The sequence below is a fragment of the Triticum dicoccoides genome, chromosome 3B (assembly GCF_002162155.2).
Source record: "Triticum dicoccoides isolate Atlit2015 ecotype Zavitan chromosome 3B, WEW_v2.0, whole genome shotgun sequence".
NCBI lineage: Eukaryota > Viridiplantae > Streptophyta > Magnoliopsida > Poales > Poaceae > Triticum > Triticum dicoccoides.
This window is the reverse complement of record NC_041385.1, coordinates 333,345,498-333,368,820: the sequence shown is the minus strand read 5'-3', so window position 1 is coordinate 333,368,820 and position 23,323 is coordinate 333,345,498. Positions and strand designations below refer to the sequence as shown.

At 50.3% G+C, this 23,323-nt stretch overlaps 1 protein-coding gene across 6 annotated transcripts in view; it reads right to left on the bottom strand.

Moving 5' to 3' along the window:
- Positions 1-20,984, bottom strand: part of LOC119276007 (tetratricopeptide repeat protein 5-like) — a 57,281-nt gene extending 36,297 nt beyond the window's left edge. For 4 of the 6 annotated variants that reach the window (XM_037556953.1, XM_037556954.1, XM_037556955.1 and 1 more), the window contains exon 1: positions 20,668-20,984. In XM_037556953.1, coding sequence (XP_037412850.1) covers positions 20,668-20,956 — 289 coding nt within the window. In that variant the 5' untranslated portion in view covers positions 20,957-20,984. Of the gene's footprint in view, positions 1-20,407; positions 20,538-20,667 lie in introns of all 6 variants that reach the window. The other 2 variants (XM_037556957.1, XM_037556958.1) reach the window with 2 other exon arrangements.
- Positions 20,985-23,323: the final 2,339 nt, after the last annotated feature.

Genomic DNA, 23,323 nt, shown 5'->3' with positions numbered 1-23,323 from the left:
GCGAAAAAAAGGCAAGTAGAGTTGCGGCGAGCGGCGCCCACGACATGGCGCCTCCAATGGCGACGCGGCACCAAGCACAAAGTTAAGCAAGTAACATAACTCATTAAAGCATAACAAGACCCAATGCACAACCAAAAGTGAGGCTGTTGTTGAGACGGACACTGACCAGCTCGAGGATGATGCAGCCCGAAGGGCGCCCTCAATTGAACAAACCAAAAGTCACCTGGCGATCATGATGTTGCAGGAGCGTCCGGGTGCATGCCGAAACGTGCCGCGGAGGTTCGCATCTAAGGGGCCCGTTGGCTCCTGAGGCCTTGGGGGCTCGCGAGGGGCTGAAGCCTCGCGAGCTGCGCGAACCTTTGGAAGGTGGCGCCGGTATTCACCAGGCCAAAGGGCAGGTGGATGTAGTTTGTGGCGATGCCCTTGCTCTGGCCAACGCGCGACGGCTAGAAGAGGTCCTGGGAACCCGCCCTGTTGAGGCCCGTGATGTCAACGCACACGCACACCTTGCTGTCCTCCTTGGGGACAACGGCCGGACGCGCGGGGCGACGCTCGTCACGGATAGCCCGCGCTTCTCGCAACTTGTCAGTTTCCTGGGCGATGAATTCCTGTGCTCCTGGCGCCTGGCGTCGTACTCCTTGCTCCAGGGGGCGCGCATTGAGGCACGCCTCCAAGTGGTGCCGAGCACCTCCCTCGGCACGCTGGTCAGATCAGACGCTTTCCAGGCGAAAGCCTCCGAGCCCGCCCGAAGGGAGGCGCCGGGCGTGCCTTCCTATGCAGGAGGAAGGTAGGCCCCGGCCTCAAGGGCGGCCCCTGCGTGTCGCCACCAGCCGGCTGCTTCTCTGCTTTAGGGCGGTCCTTGGAGAGGAGCTGCTTCTTCTTTGCGGGGGCGGCCCCAGGGAGAGCGGTGGCGCCCTCGCCGTCGGAGTTCTCGGCTGCGGCGGTCCGGTAAGCATGCTGGAGGGAGCAGACTGCATCCTTCTCATTGCAGGCGACAGTGATGATGCCGCTGCAGCGAGGCATCTTGAGGACGTTGTAGTCGTGGTGGGTTGCCGCCATGAACTTAGGCGAGTGCAAGGTACCCCAGAATGGCGTTGTACGGGAGGTTGATGTGGGCCACGTCGAAGTTGATGAGCTCGGTGTGGTAGTTGTGGGTGCCAAAGGTGACAGGGAAGCGCACTTGTCCCAGGGGAACGGTGGACCCGTCTGTCACCCCAAAGAAGGGCCAGGTCGGCATCAGCTGGTCATAGGGCACCTGGAGCGTCTCGAAGGTCGCGATGGAGATCACGTTGAGGCCGGCGCCTCCGTCGATGAGGGTCTTGGTGACAGCAACGTTGCTGATGGTGGGAGTGCACAGCATGGGGAGCGCACCGGCGGTGGCCGAGCACCTGACATGGTCTTTGGAGTCGAAGGTGATGGCGTGCTGCGACCACTTGAGGGGCCGAGCGGCCTCAAGCCTCGGAAGGGCGGCGTTCACCTCATGAGAGAATTGCTTGAAGAGGCGGTTGGACGCGGGGGCCTGAGCTCCGCCGACGATACAGGCTATCGAGCGAGGCTCTTGGTACCCCCCAACCCCCTCGTCTTGTAGGTTGTCGCCATTTCTTGGCGGCGGCGGCGGAACGGCACGTTGTCCTGAGGGCGCGCATCGCGAGGCTGATCGAGCCAGCCCTGGCGGGGGTTGCCGTTGCGGTTGTCCCACCGGCCGCCACCACGGCCGCCTCCGCGGCCGCCACCACATCGTTGCGGTCGGAGCGACAGCCCAAGCGCTCGTCTCGGAGCGCCTTGAGCTCCTGGCAGTCGTCGATGTTGTGTGTGCGCACATTGTGGTACACACAGAACAGGCGGCCATCCTAGACGGGCTCGTCGCGGTCGTGGCTGCGCTTTTGCCCAGGCTCCGCCGCCAGCACAGTAGGGCCCTTACGCTTCACCTCCCTACTCTTCGCCTTCTTGTCGTCGAGCGCGGCGTCGAGGTTGTCGTGGATGAAAAGGCGGCCCTCTTCGGCTTTGGCGCACTTATCGGCCATGTTGAACAGATCCAACGCCGAGCTCAGATCGTCGTTGATGGCGAGCTTCTCGCACATCCTGACGTCTGTAGAACGCCAAGATAATGGCTTCATCCAAGGCGCGCAGGATCTTTGTTACGCACCTGACTGAAGCGTTGAGTGTATTTGCGGAGGGTCTCTCCAGGGCGCTGCTTCACACGCCGCAGGTCGTTGATGGTGAGGGCACGATCGTAGGTGCCCTTGAAGTTGGCGACGAACTGATCGCATAGCTCGCTCCATGAAGAGATTGACTCCTCGGGTAGGTTCATGAGCCAGGAGCGCACGCCGTCCTTGAGGGCCATGGGGAATCAGTTCGCCATGACCTTGTCGTCGCCGTTCGCCGCCTCGATGCTCAGCGCATAGAGCTGCAAGAACTATGTGGGGTCGGGAATGCCGTCATAACGCGGGGGCAGCTCAGGCTTAAACTTGACGGGCCAAACCACCTAGCGCAGCTCGCGAGTGAAGGCCCGGCAGCCGACGGTGCTTGTGGGCGCGCCGCGGGCGTGGGCGGCGCGGTTTTGGCGCCCTGCCGCCGTGACCCCCTGGACGATCTGGTCTTGGCGCTGGAGCACACGTGCGTCAGGCACCGCACAGTGCATGATCTGGCAGCTAGCCTCATCTCGGGCCTAGCCAGGCGTCGTAACCGGCATCAGCCGGGCGGTAGCGCAGCAGCTCGCATGCTATGAGCAGCGCAGCTTGGGCGTTCGGCGGCCCGCAAAGGTCTAGGGAGGAGGCCGTGGCTGTGCGGCCATCGGGCTGCACGAAAGGGTGTATGGAGGAATCCTGCTGCTCGTGGGCAGCGGGGTCGGTTGCGGCGGTCGCCACGGCTCGCGTGCTCCATCTGGGCGACGCGAGCCGCCCGACGCTCGCCGTGTTCATGTCGAGCGCTCGACATGAACACGGCGAGCGTCAGCCTTGGAGTTGGCGGAGCAGAAGTCAAAACGAAGCAAAGGAACAGCGGCACACCCCTACCTGGCGCGCCAAATGTCGGAATCGGGGATCCGGGGACCCAAGAAGGTTCGAACTCTAGGGTGCGCTCGCTGCCTACGTTCCGCTCTACCTCACGACCCTCAACTCCACGACGATGCTCCAAAATGCTCGAGCTAAGGAAGGAGAAAAGTGTACCCAGCCGTTCACCCAGGTTCGGGCCATCATGCAGTGTAAGACCCTACTCCTGCTTTGTGGTTGGATTGCCTCGCGAGGGAGGATGAGTATGAGTGTACAAGAGGAAGATGGATGACTTTCGAACCCCTCTCTATGGTGGCACCCTGCCCTTGCTTATGCTAACCTTGGTCCTCTTCCTCCGAAAACACATGGCGGGAAGGGTTGCCTCAACGGCCAGTTTGAAGGAGGACAAGAGTGCAGTCTATCCTGGCAAAAGCGGTCTTCGCCTGCAAAAGCCTCCTGTCGTGACGCGTCGGTGGGCTCGGTGATGACCTCCGTCCTGGCGAGCCCGTCGTCTTGGTCTTCTTGCACCGAACGAGTAACCTTTGGGGATTGCTTTGGGAACCGGTGTGCTGTCCTTGCTCCCTTAGCACAAAGAGGAAAGCCTCCTCATCCGCGTCTGTTGGTGCCCCTCTGGCTCCGCTCGTCGCCACGCGCATCACCCACGTGAAGATGCAGGGCCGCGTGACTCCGCCGCGCAGCCCTTGACTCACATGCCCCCGCAAGGGGCCTCGGGAGGCAACCTCGGGAAGCCGCCCCGCAAGAGGGGCTCGCGAGGCTCATGGTGACACTCGATGACGGACGCCTCGCGAGGGTCTTGCTCGTGACGCCCTAGAGGTGGGCCTGCCTTGGGCCTATTGGTGGTGCCACGCTCTGGGCCGCAGGCAGACGGGCCTGGGTACTCTCAGTCCCACGGCCCGACAGTAGTGTCACTGCTTGAACTGGTGCTGGGAATCATTTGCGAGCAATCTTTTGTGCAAACCATTGATAGCAAGGGATGTTGCTAACCTGTAGGATTCTTGCGGCAAATTTATAGATCAACGCTATATTGTGAGCCTTAAGATCCCTAGTGCCAGGCCCTCCACATTCCCTGGGCGTGATAACTTTGTACCACACAACCAGACAGTGCCCCTCTTGGACAATTTTTTGCCTTGCCAGAGAAACGCTCTCAGCAGCCATTCAAACTTTTCCAGAGACTCTTTAGGCCATAAGAAACATGCCATATAATAATTCAGAATTGCCGACAGCACTGCATTGATCATGATTAAGCGGCCTCCACAAGAGAGAGAAGGGTAGCAAGCCATCCAGACAGCCTTTTGTCAACACGTTGGATGACAGGCATCAAAGCCCATGAGTGATCTTGTGGATGGACAGAGTGAGACCCAGGTGAGTGCAAGAAAATCTGACAATGGGCAGCCAAATATCTCCGCGATCATTGTTGCAGTCCCTTCATCTACATTGATTGGCACAGGAGTACTCACGTGAAAGTTGATCTGCAGCACTGGAAAAATGCTGAAGATCTCTTTTATTACTTTAGCTTGGTCTATATTTCCTTTGAAAAGCAACAGCGTATTGTCAGCATATTGTAGCACCGGGAAGGGGGAGTCCACATTCAGCAGATGTGATAAATTTCCCTCCTGGTAGGCCTTGGAGCAAAGCCTCTGAAGAACATCTGCTACAAGGATAAAGAGGTGTGGGGATAAAGGATCGCTCTACTGTAGGCCCCTTCTAGACTAGAATGGCTACCCCACCTCGCCGTTGATAACTACCCGAGAAGAGCTAGTGGTGAGCAAAGTATCAATCCACATGATCCATCCGGTGTCAAAGCCTCTGGCCTTCAAGATCTCAAACAGTCCAGACCAACTAACATTGTCAAAGGCCTTTCTGGTGTCTGGGTTTAGGGCCATCATTGGTAGTTTTCTCCTATGAGCACACTGCACCAACTCCACTGCGAGAGCAAAATTTTCCACAATGGGCCGCCCAGGCAAGAAACCAGACTAATGGATGGACTAAATCCATAATTTTACACTGCAGCCTGTTGGCCAAGACCTTGGTAACAAGCTTTGGAATTGAGTGCACCATGGATATGGATGAAGTGGCTCCAAGCTTCTAGCATTCTCTGTGATAAAGAGAGTGCCACAAAAGCTAAATGGCAAGTTCTACAGGACGGCAGTTCGACCCGCAATGTTTTATGGCGCTGAGTGTTGGCCGACAAAAAGGCGACATGTTCAACGGTTAGGTGTGGCGGAGATGCGTATATTGCGATGGATGTGTGGCCACACGAGTAAGGATCGAGTCCTGAATGATGATTTGGGCATATTCAGCGCAGGCCTCCAGAAGCCCCAATGCATAGCGGACGGCTAAAGCGTGCGGAGAATGTCAAGAGACGTCGGGTAGACCGAATTTGACATGGGAGGAGTCCGTTAAGAGAGACCTGAAGGATTGAAGTATCACCAAAGAACTAGCTATGGATAGGGATGCGTGGAAGCTTGCTATCCATGTGCCAGAGCCATGAGTTGGTCGCGAGATCTTATGGGTTTCACCTCTAGCCTACCCCGACGTGTTTGGGACTAAAGGCTTTATTGTTGTTGTTGTTGTTGTTGTTGTTATTGTTGTTGTTGTTGTTCTTAGGGATATTGGCCTGAAATCTGAAACTTCCAGGGGGTGTATTTTTTGGGCAGCAAGGTAATAAGAGCAGTGTTAACACCACTGAGCTCAGCATTGTGGTTGTATAAGTCTGAGAAGTTCATAATGTCATCTCTGATCAAATGTGCAAATTTATTGTAGAACTCATTGGTCAAGCCATCAGGCCCTGGAATCCTATTATTAGGAGAGCATTGGATGGCAGTGACAATTTCTCCCCACGAAAAGACAGCAGCTAAATTAGTCATGTCAACTTCCTCATATAACAGGTTGAATTGTAGCACAGGCAGAGAGTGGGACGGCTGACCAAGAAAGGCCTTCAAGTAGTCAGTAGCTATCTGTAGCTTCTTTGGGTTGTCAAAGTGCTCGAATGCCCTCATGCATAGAGAGACCTTGACCTTGTTTTTCCTGGCGTGGCAATTAGTTGCAGCGTGGAAGAATTTGCAGTTTTTTGTCATCGAAGACACAAAAATTGATCTTAGCTCTCGTCCTCCACATTGCTGTTTGTCATAGAATGAGTTTTTTGGCCTTTGCAGCAGCAATCTTCCTTGGTGTGGCCTCCAGAGGAGTCAGAAACCTCCTTTCTTCAAAAGCATTCAGGTACTCAACCACATGTTTGCTGTTGTCAATGAGTAGCAGAAGACCAGGCTTTTTCTGCTCCATTTACGGATAGTAGCTCTAATTCGTCTCATTTTAAAACTGATCAAAGTAGAAGATGTAGCTATAGGCCTGGTCCCTTTACTCCACCCATCAACGATGATCTTCCTAGTCAGCATCGGATTCTCAAGCGGAGGCAGCATGCAGGGCTAGGCGGGGTGGCGTATGGCATTTCCATCCATCAATGGCGGGAATGCTGGAGCGGTACTGTAGAGGGCTCATACAGCAGCAGGCAGCTTGACGGCCAGCAGGCGAGTGGCGGACCGTGGATGGACAGATTCCAGCAGTGGCAGAGTTCATAAAATTGGAGCGCGATTGGCTGGTAAGCCTCAATTTCTAATATAGATGGTCTTGCCTTGCATACAGATCTGGGGGTATCATCCATCGATTGGGGTCACGATCTATCCAACAACCCAGCTGGACCCCAACTCGTCCCGAACCCTCGACCAGGGTCGATTGACCCCGGTTCAAGGTACGCAACCTCGACCCATGAACCCGGCTACTATGGTTGGGCCTCTTCTTGACTTGGGCTCATTTGTTTGACTTGGTCCTCTATTTTCTCATCTTCTTTTGACTTGTTGACCATGAGGACTTGATTGGACTTTTGTTGACCGATTTTGACTTGTGTTGACCGTTTGTGTGAATGCCACTTAGGATTAAGAGGGACCCATGGTATAATTTAGATATTCCCTCAACAAGATATTTCTTTCTTCAAAGGCTGAAATGTGAGTTATGTTCGTATCTGTTGGTGTATATGAGACTGAAGTAGGAACAAGAATGCTCTTATTTTATCAGGGTGAACTACATAGTGTGGATAATTTCTATGTCACATCCCCCACTTTATATCCAAGGGAAGACTCTAGCATCCAACGCTTTTTATCACTCGTATCAACATCGCATCCCCCTATTTCTCTAATTTCCATGTATCATCTAAATCCTATAGCTCAATTTTTATTATTCAAGAATTAAGATTACGCATGGTGCAAGATAGTTTTGCTGCCGCTAAGCAACCCTACTTTTGTGTTGTTACATGCCTGTAACTTGTTAGGAAATATGCAACTTGTATTCCTATGGTGCCATAGGCCAGTATATATACATGTACAGGTGCAGGAAATATGCAGAAAACCGCTTATACAATGGGGTGAATACAAAAGGCTACATTGGCTATATATATAGTACTCTAACACGCCCCCTAAAACTCATGGTGGATGAACAACACTGAGTTTGGAGAGATAGAAGCCATGCTGTGCTCTAGTCTGGGCCTTTGTAAAGAAATCCGTCAATTGTAACTCAGAAGGCACATACTGAAGAGCAATAACCTGATCTTGCACACCAGCACGCACATAGAAGGCATCAACACCAATATGCTTGGTGAGCTCATGCTTCACAGGGTCGCGCGCAATGCTAATAGCACCTATACTGTCAGACAAGAGCATAGTAGGTGTAGTGACAGAAACACCAAAGTCCTGAAGTAACCACCGTAACCAAGTCACCTCTGCCGTCAGAAGAGCATAGCTCGCAACTCAGCCTCTGCACTCAAACACAAAACCGCAATCTGCTTCTTCATCTTCCAGGCAATGTGAGAACCACCAAAGAAAAAACACAATAAGCAGAAAGTGAACGGCGATCCGAGGGATCACTAGCCCACGTAGCATCCGAATAGGCCTGAAGTTGTAAGGAACCGGAGCAAGGAAAGAATAGGCGGTGAGAGATCGTGCACCGAAGATATCGAAGAACATGAAGGAGGTGACTATAGTAAACCAAAGTGGGGGTGGAGACAAACTAACTCAGAATATGGACATAGAGAAGAAGAAGAGCCCGACCACGAGCTGAAAGATGGACAAACAACGCTGGATCATCAGCACTCGCTGAAAAACCAGTGGCAGTCAGCACAAAGGCAAAACGCTCAAACCAGGCACAAGGGGCTTGCTTAAGGCCATAAAGAGAGCGACGAAGACGGCATACCATGCCATCAGGAACAGAATACCCAGGTGGGGGCTGCATGTAAATCTCCTCGTGCAGCTCACCATTAAGAAAGGCATTCTTAACATCAAGCTGAGATACAAACCAGTGGCGAACAGAAGCCACGGCAAGAAGAGTGCGAACTATGGTTACATGGGCCACAGGAGCAAAAGTCTCACCGTAATCACGACCATACTCTTGCTGAAAACCACGAGCCATGAGACGAGCTTTGTAAGAGAACCATCAGAGCGAGTCTTAACCTTGTAGACCCACTTACAAGTGATTGGACGAACACCAGGAGGAAGGGAAACAAGGTCACACTTGCCGGTACGCTCAAGGGCAGCAAGCTCCTCTGCCATCGCAAACTGCCATTCAGGATGAACAACAACTTGACGATAAGTCAGCTCAAGAACAGCAGCACCGACGGTTGGAAAACTAAGGCGATCAACAGGCGGAAGCGGGTGAGAATGCAAGCCATAAGTAGGTTGAGAAGAGGAAGATGACACATCAGAAGTAGATAGCTCATCAGTAGATGCATCCACGACATGCGAACGACGAGTATAATACTGAGGAAAAGATGGAGGAATCTCCAAGTTAGACTCAGGGGATGGAGTCGAAGAAGTCACCAGGATGAAGGTGCGGAATCCGCTAACAGGCGAGGTGAGGAAACCATGGGAGATGGTGACGGAGGATCAACAATAGGCGGAGAAGCAAGGGTAGCATGACGAATAGACAAGGGCTCGACAGGAGTGATAGGTGTCCGGAAAAGTTGAGGAAAGAGAGATCTTCCACTGAAAAGGTCGAGGAAGATGGTCGCGGATAGAAGGGACGAGACTCATCAAAAATCACATCCCGAGAAATACGCATCCGATGGCTGATGGATCCCAACAACGATAGCCCTTATGCTCATCACTATAGCCTAAGAAGACACTCAACATACTGAGTGGTCAGTTTGGTGCATTCACGGGGGGCAAGAAGAACATAGCAAACACAACCAAACAAACGAAGCGCCGAATAATCAGGAGAACGATCAAAGAGACGCTCGAAGGGAATGCCGCCTTGTAGAGCAACGGATGGCTGAAGGTTGATGAGATAGGTGGAGGTGGAGACAGTCTCAGCCCAAAAATGAGGCGGAGGAGAGGTGGCGATCATCAACGCACAAGCCGTCTCAAGAAGATGAAGATGCTTTCGCTCAGCCACACCATTCTGAGCATGAGCACCAAGACAAGAGAACTGAGAAAGAGTCCCCTGCTCAGCAACAACACCACGCAACATCTTGAAAATATACTCGCCAGCGGAGTCAGCACAAACACACGAATGGGCGAAGAGAACTGCGTGCGAACCATGGTAGGAAAATGCTTATAAATGGACAAAACCTCACTGCGAGAAGTCATAAACTAAAGCCAAGTGTAACAAGAGAAATCATCTATGAAAATAATATAGTATCGATGACCCCTTTCGATGCGAAGGGAGCCGGACCCCATACATCAGAATGAACTAAATCAAAAGGACGTTGAGACACTGACTCACTAGTGGGATAAGGTAACTGAATCTGTTTGCCAAGTCTACAACCTTGACACTCTAAAGAGACATCTCCTGAGACAGACCCCAGAAGACCTCTACGAACAAAAGATGACAAACGAGAACCACAAAGATGACCAAGTCGATGATGCGACTGCTGGGAGGAGCCGGTAGCTGAAGCGACAGAAGCGGATGAACTGGCGATCGTGGTGGCAGCGGAAGGAACATGAAGCCAGTCTAACTCTTAAAGACCCTGAGAATCACGGCGGCGAGGGCCAGTCCCAACCAAAGTGTGCGTGCGACGATCCTGAACAGAACAAGAGTCAACGTCAAGAATGGCACGACAACCAGAATCAGTGAGTTGACAAGCAGAAAACAGATTCATGGTAAGTCGAGGAACATGAGCCACATCAGGAACAGAATAAGAAGTGGTAAGATTGCCTCGACTAGCAACAGAAAGAGGAGTACCATCAGCAGTGAATACATGAACAGGAAAATCAAGTGATCTAAGAGAGGACAAATTGAAAGAATGAGAAGACATATGAAAAGAAGCTCCGGAATCCAAAACCCTGGGGATGTACCTGACTCTGTAGTGGGTGGTTGCTCAGTGCGGGAAGCATCAGTCACAGAACCTGCAGTACCCGTCGAAGAACCTGAAGCGGCAAGCAGACGCTTAAGTCTTAGAATATCCTGCTCAATCAAGGCAGTGGCTGAAGATGTCGAAGTAGAAGTAGAAGTCCCTGAAGATGATGTCCGCGCCTTACGCACGTGTCGCTTCTTCTGGAAGCACTGAAACTCAACATGACCATCCTGGTTACAGTACCCAAGTGAGCACGAGAGCGGCCCTGACCGCCAGTAGGAGTGGGCAAGAGCAGCGGAGCACTGGAGCGGGGAGTAGTCGGTGCAGCATGCGGCATAGCAGGAGCTTGAATAGCAAGCACAGAGGAAACCTCAAGTAAACCAGCACCACGTAAGCGAGTCTCCTCAGCACGAATCTCTGAAAGCGCCTCCATGAGAGAAATACGGCCACAAGCAAACAATTGAGCGCGTCGGGGCTCAAACTCCTTACGGAGCCGAGACAAAAAGACAAGAACTCGTAGACATGATGAAACTCCAAATCAGCCTGCATAGCCTGGCAACACTGGCAAGTACGGCAACCAGCACTGTGGAGAGAATCAAGCTGACGCCAGATAGCAAAACTCTGTGCATAGAAATCATCAACAGTGGAGTCACCCTGCTGAAGAGCATGCTCCTGGCGGACCACAGACAGGTATAAGGCATCACCAGAGGGCTGGTAGCGCTGACGAAGACGGGTCCACATCTCAAATACGGTAGGGAGGCCCAAGAACTCAGAGGCAAACTGAGGCAGAACGCTAGCAGTGAGAATAGCTGCGGCACGAGCATCACCATCAAGTCACTGAGTATAAGCAGACAAAGCCTCATGATACATGTGAAGAGCCTCCTCATAAGTCAAAACCTGCTCATCATAAGCACAAACGACGGCATCATCAGCAAGCTTAGCTGCATCCTTCGCAGCCTGAGTAGCATCAGCAGCAACAACCGGTAGTGTCGATGAAGTAGGGGCCACAAGAGGAACCGGGCACGGCGGACAACGGACCTCGCCAGGAAGAACGCCCCACAGACAAATGCCACGCATATGAATGCGCATGAAGGCAACGAACTCGATGTAGTTGGTGCCATCAAAAATCACTGGACAACGAGGAACTGCATTATAGCCCGATGTTGTAGACAATTTTTTGGCAATCACCAGGTAGGCAGCAGTACAGACAGAGGGTCCCAATGATCAACCACAGTCAGCGCTCGGGGCGGCACCAGATGGACGAGACGAGAGCCAGGAACAGGGGCGTGATCCAGCGAGGGCGACAGAGACTAGCCAGAGGTGGTGGAATCCGGCGAGGGGCGGCCAAACCAGACATGGGCGACGAAGACCGGCGACTAGTGGCCGGATCCGGTGAGGGGCGGTGGAAGATTGATCGCGGGCGGAGACTCCTGTGCGGGCTTGATCTGGATCGATCGCGAGCAGGAGGCTCTTGGAGCTGGCTTCGATCTGAATCGATTGCTGGAGGCTCGCTTCGATCTTTTTTTTAACGGGCATAACCCCTTTTCATTACTTATCATAACGGAAATACAGTAGTTCGAGCTTAAGGAAGCTAGAAAGGGGAAAGCAAGTTCAAGGCACCACTAGGAAACCCACTGTAAGCACTCGTCATCGAGCAGCTCATTATGAGGCGAAAACCCAGTGACACCTAAAAACCAATTAGCCTAACCAGCGCAACGAGGTACCAACAAACAATCTCCAGAGGGGGTAAGGCTCACAGGATGAGCAGAAAGCAAAAGCCCACGCAGGTGCAACGATCAAAAGTCTAACATAACAGCTAGGCATTTTTTCTAATGTAAGGCAGGACGGCATCAACTCGTCAGTCCATCGCTGGTTCAGCTGGGGCCGCGCAAATCCTCATCATAGTTGCAGTGTTGGTCTTGAGCATCTTGGCGCCACGTTCCATTGCATCGCGATCAACTCCAGCCATTAGACCTGCCCGGTAGTTCAAGAAACCACACGCAGAGAAAACCACAACAAAAGGAGTCTTTAGCTTTTTATGTTCAAATGTGGCCCTGTTGCGACAGTTCCACATAGCCCAGCATATCGCAGCAAGGCCAAAGGTATAGAATTTAGATCCACCCGGCAAGAAAATATAACACCAGGTGAAGAAGTATTGCCACAGATTGTTCGGGCATAATTCGTGCCCACGACACCCAACGGTTCTCCAGACTACCCTATATAGACTACCCTGGCGACAGGGCAGGTGAAGAAAAGGTGATGCGAGGTTTCTCTATCCATACAAAAGGAGCACTTCGGGTTTCCAGCCCAGTTTCGTCTGCTCATGACATCTCGTGTCAACACAGCATCCTGGAATAATTGCCATAAAAAGATTTGAATCTTAAGAGGGAGTTCAGCTTTCCATATCCATCTATAATCACAGCCAGCTAGATGCTTTTCCATGTATGTGTATACAGACTTAGTTGTGAAGCATTTATTCTTCCCAAGATTCCAGACTACTTGGTCCAGCTCATTGGAGAGTAACTAGGAATCAACCACTCGCTTGACTTCCCCCCACTGATCCAGCAGCGGAGGGTGCAAGCGCCTCCTAAAGAAATCGACGCCAACATTTTTTTTAGACTCGGCAACTGTAATCTCCTGATCACTGCATATACTATAAAGTTCAAGGAATCTATCACGCAAAGGAGGATTATTGGCAATGGAGTCAATCCACATTCTAGCAATGTTGCCTGATTTCAGGACCACCCCTCTTCCAAAACGGTGAATCTCCGAATCTACTTCTCACCGATGTCACCATATCTTTTTTCAAGTACTTAGCTCGAATCACAACCTGCCACAACCCTTGTTGTGTCTCGAGTTTCCACCACCATTTCGTGAGTAAGCTAATATTTTGCTTACGGAGATCTTTCACCCCCCAATCCCCCTTTATTCTTAGATCTGCAGATCCTGGTCCATCTCACAAGATGATATCGTTTCCTGCCATTAGTTTCTTGCCAGAAGAACTTTTTACGATGTTTGTCTAATTTGTAGATCACCAACATAGCCATTTAGTAATAGACAATGCTAGAAAGGGAGGAATTTAGGAGTACAAGTCTTCCACCCGAGGATGCGGCATTACCAATCCACGATTCACAATATTTTAGGAATTTGTCATCTACAAAACTCCAGTCTAGGCTACGCAAGGTGGAGTAGCTTACCGGCACTCCCAAGTATTCCATCGGGAAATGCCCAATTTGACAGTTGAATAGTTCCGCATAGGAAGCTAGTATATTATCGTCTCCCTCAACACACAAAAATTCACTTTTAAGGAAGTTTATTTTGAGTCCAGACATAAGCTCAAAGATATATAAGAGTTTCAAATTGGCAGCAGCATCCTCATAATGTTCATGTTAGAGTTATATTAAGTGATGTCTTTTGGCCTTCTGTATTCTAGTCTCTTGGCATCCTCTTGTAGCCTTTTGGCATCCTCATGTATGTGTATATATGTTGGCATTAGCCTCCTAATAATACAAGTTGCTATTCTCCTAACATTAACATGGTATCATGAGCCTAGGTTAGGGAATTTTTTCTCCGGGTAGCGCAACTTGCCCTTTCGATCCACATCTTGGCTGTGTTGTTCCACATCGTTGTTGCCTCCCTCCTCTGCTGCCGCAGCACCCATACAGCCTGCCGTGCTCGATCCAGGCCGAAGGCTTTTGTTGCCTGGAGCTCCTTCCGCTGCTGTAGATCCGGATCGATCCGATCCTCTTCCTGATTCAAGTTGCCAGCCACCACCAACCTGATCTCCGTCGCCGGCTGTCTCTGTCAACTGCCGCTGGATCTCGTCCGGCCACCGCTCAGCTCGTCTTCCAGCCGCCGCCCGCCGCCCATCGGGGGTTGCTCTTCCGGCCGCCGCCCATCGAAGTCTACACTTCCGGTCGCCGCCCGGCGCTCCTCCGGCCGCCCGTACGGCCCCGCCCTCTCCGAGTCACTGCTGACTTCTACGGGCGCTCGCGTGCGTGTGTGTGAAACTGCCGCTGTTTAAGTCCAGATCGATCGCTGCCTTGGGCTGCTGTGGGCCGCCGTGTTTGGCCTGCCTCAGTCAGCTTGCCTTTTCTTTTCGTCTGATTGATCTGCTGCTGGTTCTGGCCGCTCTCACCTTGGCCAGTTGAGTCTTCGTGACAGAAAAGGAGCACCATGTCTTTGGCATCATCTGGCTATGTTGCCATCCCGCGCTGCCCAGTGATATTCGATGGGCTAACTATGTTGAGTTCGTTGCCTTTATGCGCATTCACATGTGTGGCATTCGTCTGTGGGGTGTTCTTTTCGGTGAGGTCCCCTGTCCTTTGCGCCCAATGCCACCTGTGGCTCCTACCCCACCGCCGACGCCACTGGCTCTTGACGCAAATGCTTCTGATGCTGATAGGGCTACAGCCACGGTTGCTGCTGATGCAGCTGCCGCTTATGACCAGGAGGTCTTGGATTATTCAAATGCTCTTTCTGTTTATCGTGACGATCTGGCTGCTTACACTCAGTGGTGTGACGATGATGCTCGTGCTGCGACTGTTCTCACTTCTAGTGTTTTGCCTCAGTTTGCTTGTGAGTTTATAGGCCTCGGTACTGTCTTTGAGATGTGGACTCATCTTCGTCAGCGCTATCAGCCCTCTGGTGATGCTCTCTATTTGTCTGTGGTCCGTCAGGAGCATGCTCTTCAGCAGGGAGACTCCACTATTGATGAGTTCTACACTCAGAGTTCTGCTATCTGGCGCCAGCTTGACTCCCTTCGCACTACTGTTTGTGGCACTTGCCCGTGTTGCCAGACTGTGAGGTCAGACTTGGAGTTTCAGCGCGTCTATGAGTTCTTGTCACGGCTCCATGGGGAGTTCGAGCCTCGACATGCTCAGTTGTTTGCTCGTGGCTGTGTTCCTATTTCCGAGGTGCTTTCTGAGCTTCGTGTTGAGGAGACTCGCCTTCGTGGTGCTGGTTTGCTTCAGGTTCCCTCTATGCTCGGTGCTCGAGCTGCTACTCCACCAGTGTCTTCTCACTCCAGTGCTCGGCCACTACTACCCACTCCTCTGGGTAGTGAGGCCCGCTCTCGTGAAGGCCGCTCTCGTCCTCGTACTCATTGTGACTACTGCAACAGGGATGGTCACCCCGAGTCTGATTGCTTCAAGAAGAAGCGTGATATGCGTAATAGGGAGCGCAATTCTTCTTCTGGGACTCGTGCTTCTTCCTCGACGCCGTCTACCATCTCCTTGACTGAGCAAGATATTGTGAAGCTCAAGCGTCTACTTGCTGCTTCAGGTTCTTCGACAGGTATTGCAAGCTCTGTGACTGGTGCTTCTAGTGTTGAGCGACCACTGTCTACACAGTCAGGTACATCCCCATGGGTTCTGGATTCTGGAGCTTCATTTCATATGTCCTCCGATTCTTCTGTCTTGTCCTCTCGTAGATCTCTCGATTTTCCTATTAATGTTCTTACTGTTGATGGTACTCCCCTTCCTGTTGCGAGTCGGGCACTCTTGCCACTTCTTCCTTTTATGTTCCAGATGTTTCTCATGTGCCTCGCCTGACCACGAACCTATTTTCTGCGGGTCAGCTTACTGATTCTGGTTGTCATGTCATTCTTGGCGTTGATTCTTGCACTATCCAGGATCGCCACACGAAGGCTCTAGTTGGGGCTGGCCCGCGCCGCCATGATTCTCAGGGGCTTTGGGAGTTGGACTGGCTTAATGTTCCTTCCGCTACCACCACACTCGCCAGTCCATCTGCCTTCGTCGCTTCAGCTACCAGCTCCTTCCAGCAGTGGCATCACTGACTTGGTCACCTTTGTGGTTCTCGACTATCGTCTTTAGTTCGTCGTGGTCTTCTGGGGCCTGTCTCAGGAGATGTCTCCTTGCAGTGTCAGGGTTGTAGGCTTGGTAAACAAGTTCAGTTACCTTATCCTACTAGCGAGTCAGTGTCTCAGCACCCTTTTGATTTAGTACATTCAGATGTGTGGGGTCCGGCTCCCTTCTCTTCTAAAGGGGGCCATCGCTACTATATTATTTTTATAGATGATTTCTCTCGCTACACTTGCCTTTACTTCATGTCTTCTCGTAGTGAGGTTCTCTATTTATAAGCGGTTTGCCGCCATGGTCCACACTCAGTTCTCTACACCTATTCGCGTGTTTCGTGTTGATTCTGCTGGCGAGTATATCTCCAAAATGTTGCGTGGTTTTCTTGCTGAGCAGGGTACTCTTGCTCAGTTCTCTTGTCCCGGTGCTCACGCTCAAAATGGCGCCAAGCGCAAGCATCGTCACCTTCTTGAGACAGCTCGTGCGACGATGATTTCCGCCTCTCTTCCACCTCATTTCTGGGCTGAGGCTGTCTCCACTACCACATATCTCATAAACATTCAACCCTCATCTGCTCTACAGGGAGGTATTCCTCTAGAGCGTCTTTCTGATCATTCTCCTGATTGTTCTGCTCTTCGGTTGTTTGGTTGTGTTTGTTATGTTCTCCTCCCCCCCCCCCTCGAGAACACACCAAACTAACCGCTCGGTCTGTCGAGTGTGTTTTTCTGGGCTACAATGATGAACATAAGGGTTATCGGTGTTGGGATCCTATTGGTCGACGGATGCGTATTTCTAGGGATGTGACTTTTGATGAGTCTCGTCCATTCTACCCACGACCGTCCTCTTCGACCTTTTCAGTAGAGGATATCTCTTTTCTCACGTTTCCTGATACACCTCCCTCTGTGCCTCATATTCCTACTCCTCCCTGTCCCTGCAGATCCGACACCATCTTCTCCTATCGTTTCTTCTCCTTCCTTATTGCATGACACTCCACCTTCATCACCGATGTCTTCTCCATCTCCATCACCTCCGGTGGTTCCTTCCCATCCCACTTTCCCTTCTCATTATACCCGTCGTCGACGTGTTACGGACAAATCTACTGCCGTGCCATCTACTTCTGGTGCACCGTCTTCCTCGTCCCAGTCGACTTATGATCTTCGGGCTCGACCTTGCCCTCCTCCTGACCGCTATTCTCCTAGCCAATATGGCCTTTCAGTTGTACTTGAGCCTACCTCTTATCGTGATGTTGTTATTCATCCTGAATGGCAGTTTGCGATGGCAGAGGAGATTGCCGCTCTTGAGCGCAACAGCACATGGGATCTGGTTTCTCTTCCTCCCCGTGTTCGTCCCATCACTTGTAAGTGGGTCTATAAGATTAAGACTCGCTCTGATGGTTCTCTCGAGCGTTATAAAGCTCGTCTTGTGGCTCGCGGCTTTCAGCAGGAGCATGGTCGTGATTATGACGAGACATTTGCTCCTGTGGCCCATATGACCACTGTCCGCACACTTCTCGCCGTGGCCTCTGTTCGCCACTGGTCCGTGTCACAACTTGATGTTAAAAATGCTTTCCTTAATGGTGAGTTGCATGAGGAGGTTTATATGCAGCCACCACCTGGGTATTCAGTTCCCGATGGCATGGTTTGTCATCTTCGTCACTCTCCCTATGGCCTTAAGCAAGCCCCTCGCGCTTGGTTTGAGCGGTTTGCCTCTGTGGTCACTGCTGCTGGTTTTTCACCCAGTGATCATGATCAACGTTGTTTGTCCACCTTTCTGCTCGTGGACGCACTCTTCTTCTTCTATATGTTGATGACATGATCATCACTGGCGACGATTCTGAGTACATTGCCTTTGTCAAGGCCCGTCTTAATGAGCAGTTTCTTATGTTTGATCTTGGTCCTCTTCGTCACTTTCTTGGGGTTGAGGTTTCCTCCACCTCTGCTGCCTTTTTTATTTCCCAAGAAAAGTATATCCAGGGCCTTCTTACTCTTGCGACTCTTAGTGATGAGCGCACTGCTGAGACTCCTATGGAGCTCAATGTTCACCTTCGTGCTTCTGGTGGTGAGCCCTTGTCTGATCCGACACGTTATCGTCATCTTGTTGGGAGTCTTGTGTATCTTGCTGTCACTCGTCCGGATATCTCTTATCCTGTCCATATTCTGAGTCAGTTTGTTTCTGCTCCCACTTCAGTTCACTATAGTCACCTTCTTCGCGTTCTACGATATCTTCGTGGCACGATCTCTCATCGTCTCTTTTTCCCCCTCTCCAGCTCGTCACAGCTCTAGGCCTATACGGATGCTACGTGGGCTAGTGATCCTACGGATCGCCGTTCACTTTCTGCCCACTGTGTCTTTCTAGTGGTTCCCTCATTTCCTGGAAGACGAAGAAACAGACTGCAGTTTCTCGTTCGAGTAGAGGCCGAGTTGCGAGCTATGGCTCTTCTGACGGCTGAGGTGACATGGTTACGATGGTTACTGGAGGATTTTGGTGTTTCTGTTACTACACCTACCACCCTCCTGTCAGACAGCATAGGTGCTACCAGTATTGCGTGGGACCCCGTGAAGCATGAGCTTACCAAACACATTGGTGTTGATGCTTCTTATGTGCGCGCTGCTGTGCAGAATCATGTTGTTGCTCTTCAGTATGTGCCTTCTGAGGTACAGCTAGCGGACTTCTTCACGAAGGCTTTAGACTAGAGCGCAACATGGATTTCACCTCTCCAAACTCAGTGTTGTGGATCCACCATGAGTTTGAGGGGGAGGGGGGGTGTTAGAGTTATATTAAGTGATGTCTTTTGGCCTTTTGTATTCTAGTCTCTTGGCATCCTCTTGTAGCCTTTTGGCATCCTCATGTATGTGTATATATGTTGGCATTAGCCTCCTAATAATACAAGTTGCTATTCTCCTAACATCAACAGTTCAAAGCAAATGACCGTATCGTCAGCATATTGGAGGATGGCCACGCCACCCTCTATGAGGTCCGAAGCAAGCCCAGTTATCATTTTTTCTTTCTGAGCATTGTGAATCATCTTAGAAAGTGCTTCTACAGCAAGGTTAAACAGAAAAAGGGGAATAGGGATCGCCCTGGCGAACACCTTTGTAGTTCTGGAAATAAGGTCCCATCTCATTATTGAGTTTTATGCTTACTGTATCATTATTCAGGATTTTTTTCACCCAGCCACACCAAGTTGTCTCAAACCCTCGGTTACTGTGGCATTCAAGGAGGAAATCCCAGTTTATCTTGTTGTAGGCTTTTCCAAAATCTAGCTTAAGCACTACGCCCACTTTTTTCTTTTGATGAGTATGGTGTAGCACCTCATGGAGAGTGAGGATCCCATCCATAATATTCTTGTGCTTAATAAAAGCATTCAGGTGTTTGTTGATAAGCTTGTCAGCAAAAATAGGGCGATGTTGTTGGATTTTCTTAGCACCATCATTTTGGGTATCAAGGTGATCACCACATAGTTTAGACGAGCCACATCCAGAGTGTTACTATGAAAAGCATGGAACAAACGCATAATGTCAGATTTAACAAAATCCCAAGAATGCTTATAAAACTCAGCCGCGATATTGTCTGGGCCAGTGCCCTATTACTATCCATGCCGAACAATGCTTTTTTCACCTCTTCCTCTATGAATTCACTGGTTAGGACTATATTATCCTCTGCAGTGAGTTTCACTTCTTCCGACCAGGCATCCGCAGATAGGTGAAATAAATTCCCCCTGGCCGGACCAAACATATTTTTGGCTCGCTTCGATCTGGATGGGAGCGAGTTAAACGGCAGCGTCACGGACGTGCAGGGAAGGAGAGGAGCGGCCTTGGGTTGACCGGCTGCTACGATGGAGAGAAAAAGCAGCGGCGGCGGCCACGGGGGATCAATAGCACGAGTTGCAGCATGCAAAAAAATTGACCTAGCTCTAATACCATGTTAGGAAATATGCAACTTGTATTCCCATGGTGCCATAGTCCAGTATATATACATGTACAGGTGAAGGAAATATGCAGAAAACCCCTTATGCAATGGGGTAAATACAAAAGGCTACATCGCTATATATATAGTACTCTAACATAACTTTCTTACAATACAGTAAACCCTCTTCTGATTTAGCATGCCAACAGGACAACCGAGGTTCCACGGTTGTACAATTAATTCTTTATAAGCGTGTTCTGGCTAGGTCAGAAAATCATCATATACATACCAATGGCATTCAAACTGTCATCTTACCGTGATCATCACTATCTTACCCCAATACTGGTCTTGTCTGTTTTGTACCATACACTCCCCCTAGTGTATGTCATGCCAGCGGCCAGCCACCACGCTTAATAGCTCCCAGACCCCGGCACCACATATCTACAGAAGCTGTTGACACCCATACTAGTTTTCTTCTAAATTAGGAGTATCGATACACGTGACAGTAACAAAAATAAAAGGGCTGGCTAGAAAACAAGAATATTAACACGAAGATGAATAGTTTGTTTGCCGGTTGGGGGGTGGGGATGGGTACCGGGAGGCAGGGAATCGAGGACTCCCAGGGCGGCGTCGGCGCAGGCGCGGAGGGACGCAGACTTCTCGGAGGGGTCTCGGGGGAAGAAGGTGTCGCGGAGACTGTACAGCTCCTCCACTTTATCCGACACCTTCTCCAGCGGCGTCCACCCCGCCTCCTCCCCTTGGTTCCCCTGCCCCTGCTGCCGCTCTGGCTCGGGCACCGGGGCAGAGCTCACCGACGCGCCGCTGGCCTCGCGGCTCATCGTTTCCCTGGGCGGCGATGCGATCTGTGGAGGTGGAGAGGGCATGCTCGGTAGGATGCCATCTGCCCAGATATTTAGGGTCCGGTCGGTTCCAATAAATCACCTGACTCAGCCCTGTTTGGTTCATAAGTCTTAGGACTTTTTCTAGTCCCGACTAAAAAATCTCTAGTCCCTAGTCCCAACTAAAAAGTCTCTAGTCCTTAAAAAGTCCCTCCCTGTTTGTTTTCAGAGACTAAAAAGTCCCTAGTCCCTTCCTAGAGATTATTAAATGACCATATTGCCCCTAGTATATAGAAAAATAACAATCAAACAACACCATGAGGTGGCGGGCCAATGAATGCATGGAGGGACATTGTTGGAAAAGTCCCAAAAAAAACTCTCCTTGAGAGTTTTCTTCATTTAGTCCCAAATGCCTAGTTTAGTCTCTAAAAAGTCCCTCTTGTTTGATAAAAAAGTCTCTAAGAGGGACTTTTTCTAGTCCCTACACAAAAAAAGTCACTGGAAACAAACACCCCCTAAGTCGGGTGATTTAAAACCAGTGACTTATAAGTCAAGTCTGTTTGGTTGTCACCTGACACATCTTTCCACACCAATCAACATCATGCAGGTGGTGGGACCCAGACAAAAGGAGGGTGACTTATAAGTTTTAAGTTAGGGTGGAGGAACTTATGACTTATAAGTTCGGGTGACTTATAAGTCGGGTCTGTTTGGCAAAATAAATCACCTTTTTCACTTTTCGACTTATAAGTTGGTGACTTATTTGAAACCAAACAGGGCCTTACTTTGCACTTGAGACAATTTGCCACTAGTTACATCATTGCAGCAGCTGGGTTCGCGGCATAGTTTAAAAAACCGACCGGCAAAAAAAACCGGTGAGGCTATCCGTTCAGATTTTTATTAGTCAGACCATCTATGTCGATTCAAGATTCACATCTCAGGACCCCCTACCCCGAGGTCTGTCGGTTTTGACACCGACAGTCGACCATGACAATTGCGACATAGTGAGTGGGTTTTGAATCTTTCTTGCGTCGTCGGGTCAAATTTGATGTGTATATGGTAGTTATGGACTGCTAACTGCTTATTGTTGTGTTTGTGTTTCCTCTGTGTGTTGTGGTGTGTGTGTATTATTTTCATAGTTTAAGGAGGATAAAGGTGAGAGGTATTGAGACTGCAAATTGCTCTCATGACTATGCGTATCTTAATTTATGCAACTCCGTCGGTATTAGGCCGAATAGTCGGTGTGGAGCAACGAAAAACTAAAGTTGTCACTACTACAAAAAGGGTTATAGATGGAATGGCCACTAATGGCGCACCAGACATGTGGTGCGCCATTACTATATTCTAATGACGCACCATGTCTCGATGCGCACGCACCTCTTGTGTGGTACGTCATTAGTAATTTAAAAAAAAACAAAAAAACTTTTTTTGTTACTAATGGCGCTCCATGTCCGCCGTGCGCCATTAGTAGTTGACATACTAATGGCGCACCACATCCCCGTGCGCCATTAGTAGTTTTGGAAAGAAAGTAAAAAAATATTTGTTACTAATGGCCCACCACCCCACGGTGCGCCATTACTAACTTGCCCCAACACCGAATGCACCCCCCCTTGGATCGCCTTTTCAGTTTTAAAAAAAATAAAAAAAATGATGGAAATGTCAAAAAAATAAAAGAAAATAAATTTTCCATGTAATATGTGGTCTAGTTGTTGGGAAAATTTACAAATATGAATTTCGACTTTGTTTGCAAAATCTCAGTAGAAATTTGTAAAATTGGCATAAATTTTGCATACGAACTCGGATGAAAAAGTTTTTTATATGAAAAATCATCTTACATCCAAATTTAACACCTGCCCATAACTGTTGGGAACCCCGTTAAACATTTTCAAAATCCCCAAAAACCTAACAGAAAAAAGTTACGGGGCTTTCAAGATCTAGAGGCAAAAAAATTCAAAAAAAATCAAACTTACTAATGGCGCACCTGCCCATGGTGCGCCATTACTATCTTCCCGCCTTCAAAATTCAAAAAAAAATAAGTTACTAATGGCGCATCTGCCCATGGTGCGCCATTAGTATCTTCCCGCCTTCACAATTCAAAATAAATAAAAAAAATAAAAAAAAGTTACTAATGGCGCACCTGCCCGCGGCGCCATTACTATGCCGTATATATGGCTGGGCGTATCCTCTCCTCCTTACCTCTTCATTCTTCTCCTCCACTCCACCTCTCCTCCACTCCTCCACTCCATCTTCCCTTCTCTCCTCCACCATACTACCCTCCTCCTCTCCGGCGACCTCCTCCTCCTCCTCCTCTCCGGCGACCTCCTCCACCTCTCCTCTCCTCCCCTCCCCTCCCCTCATGGTTTCTCCTCCCTCCTCTCCGGTGAGCTCCTCCTCCCTCATCTCCGGTGAGCTCCT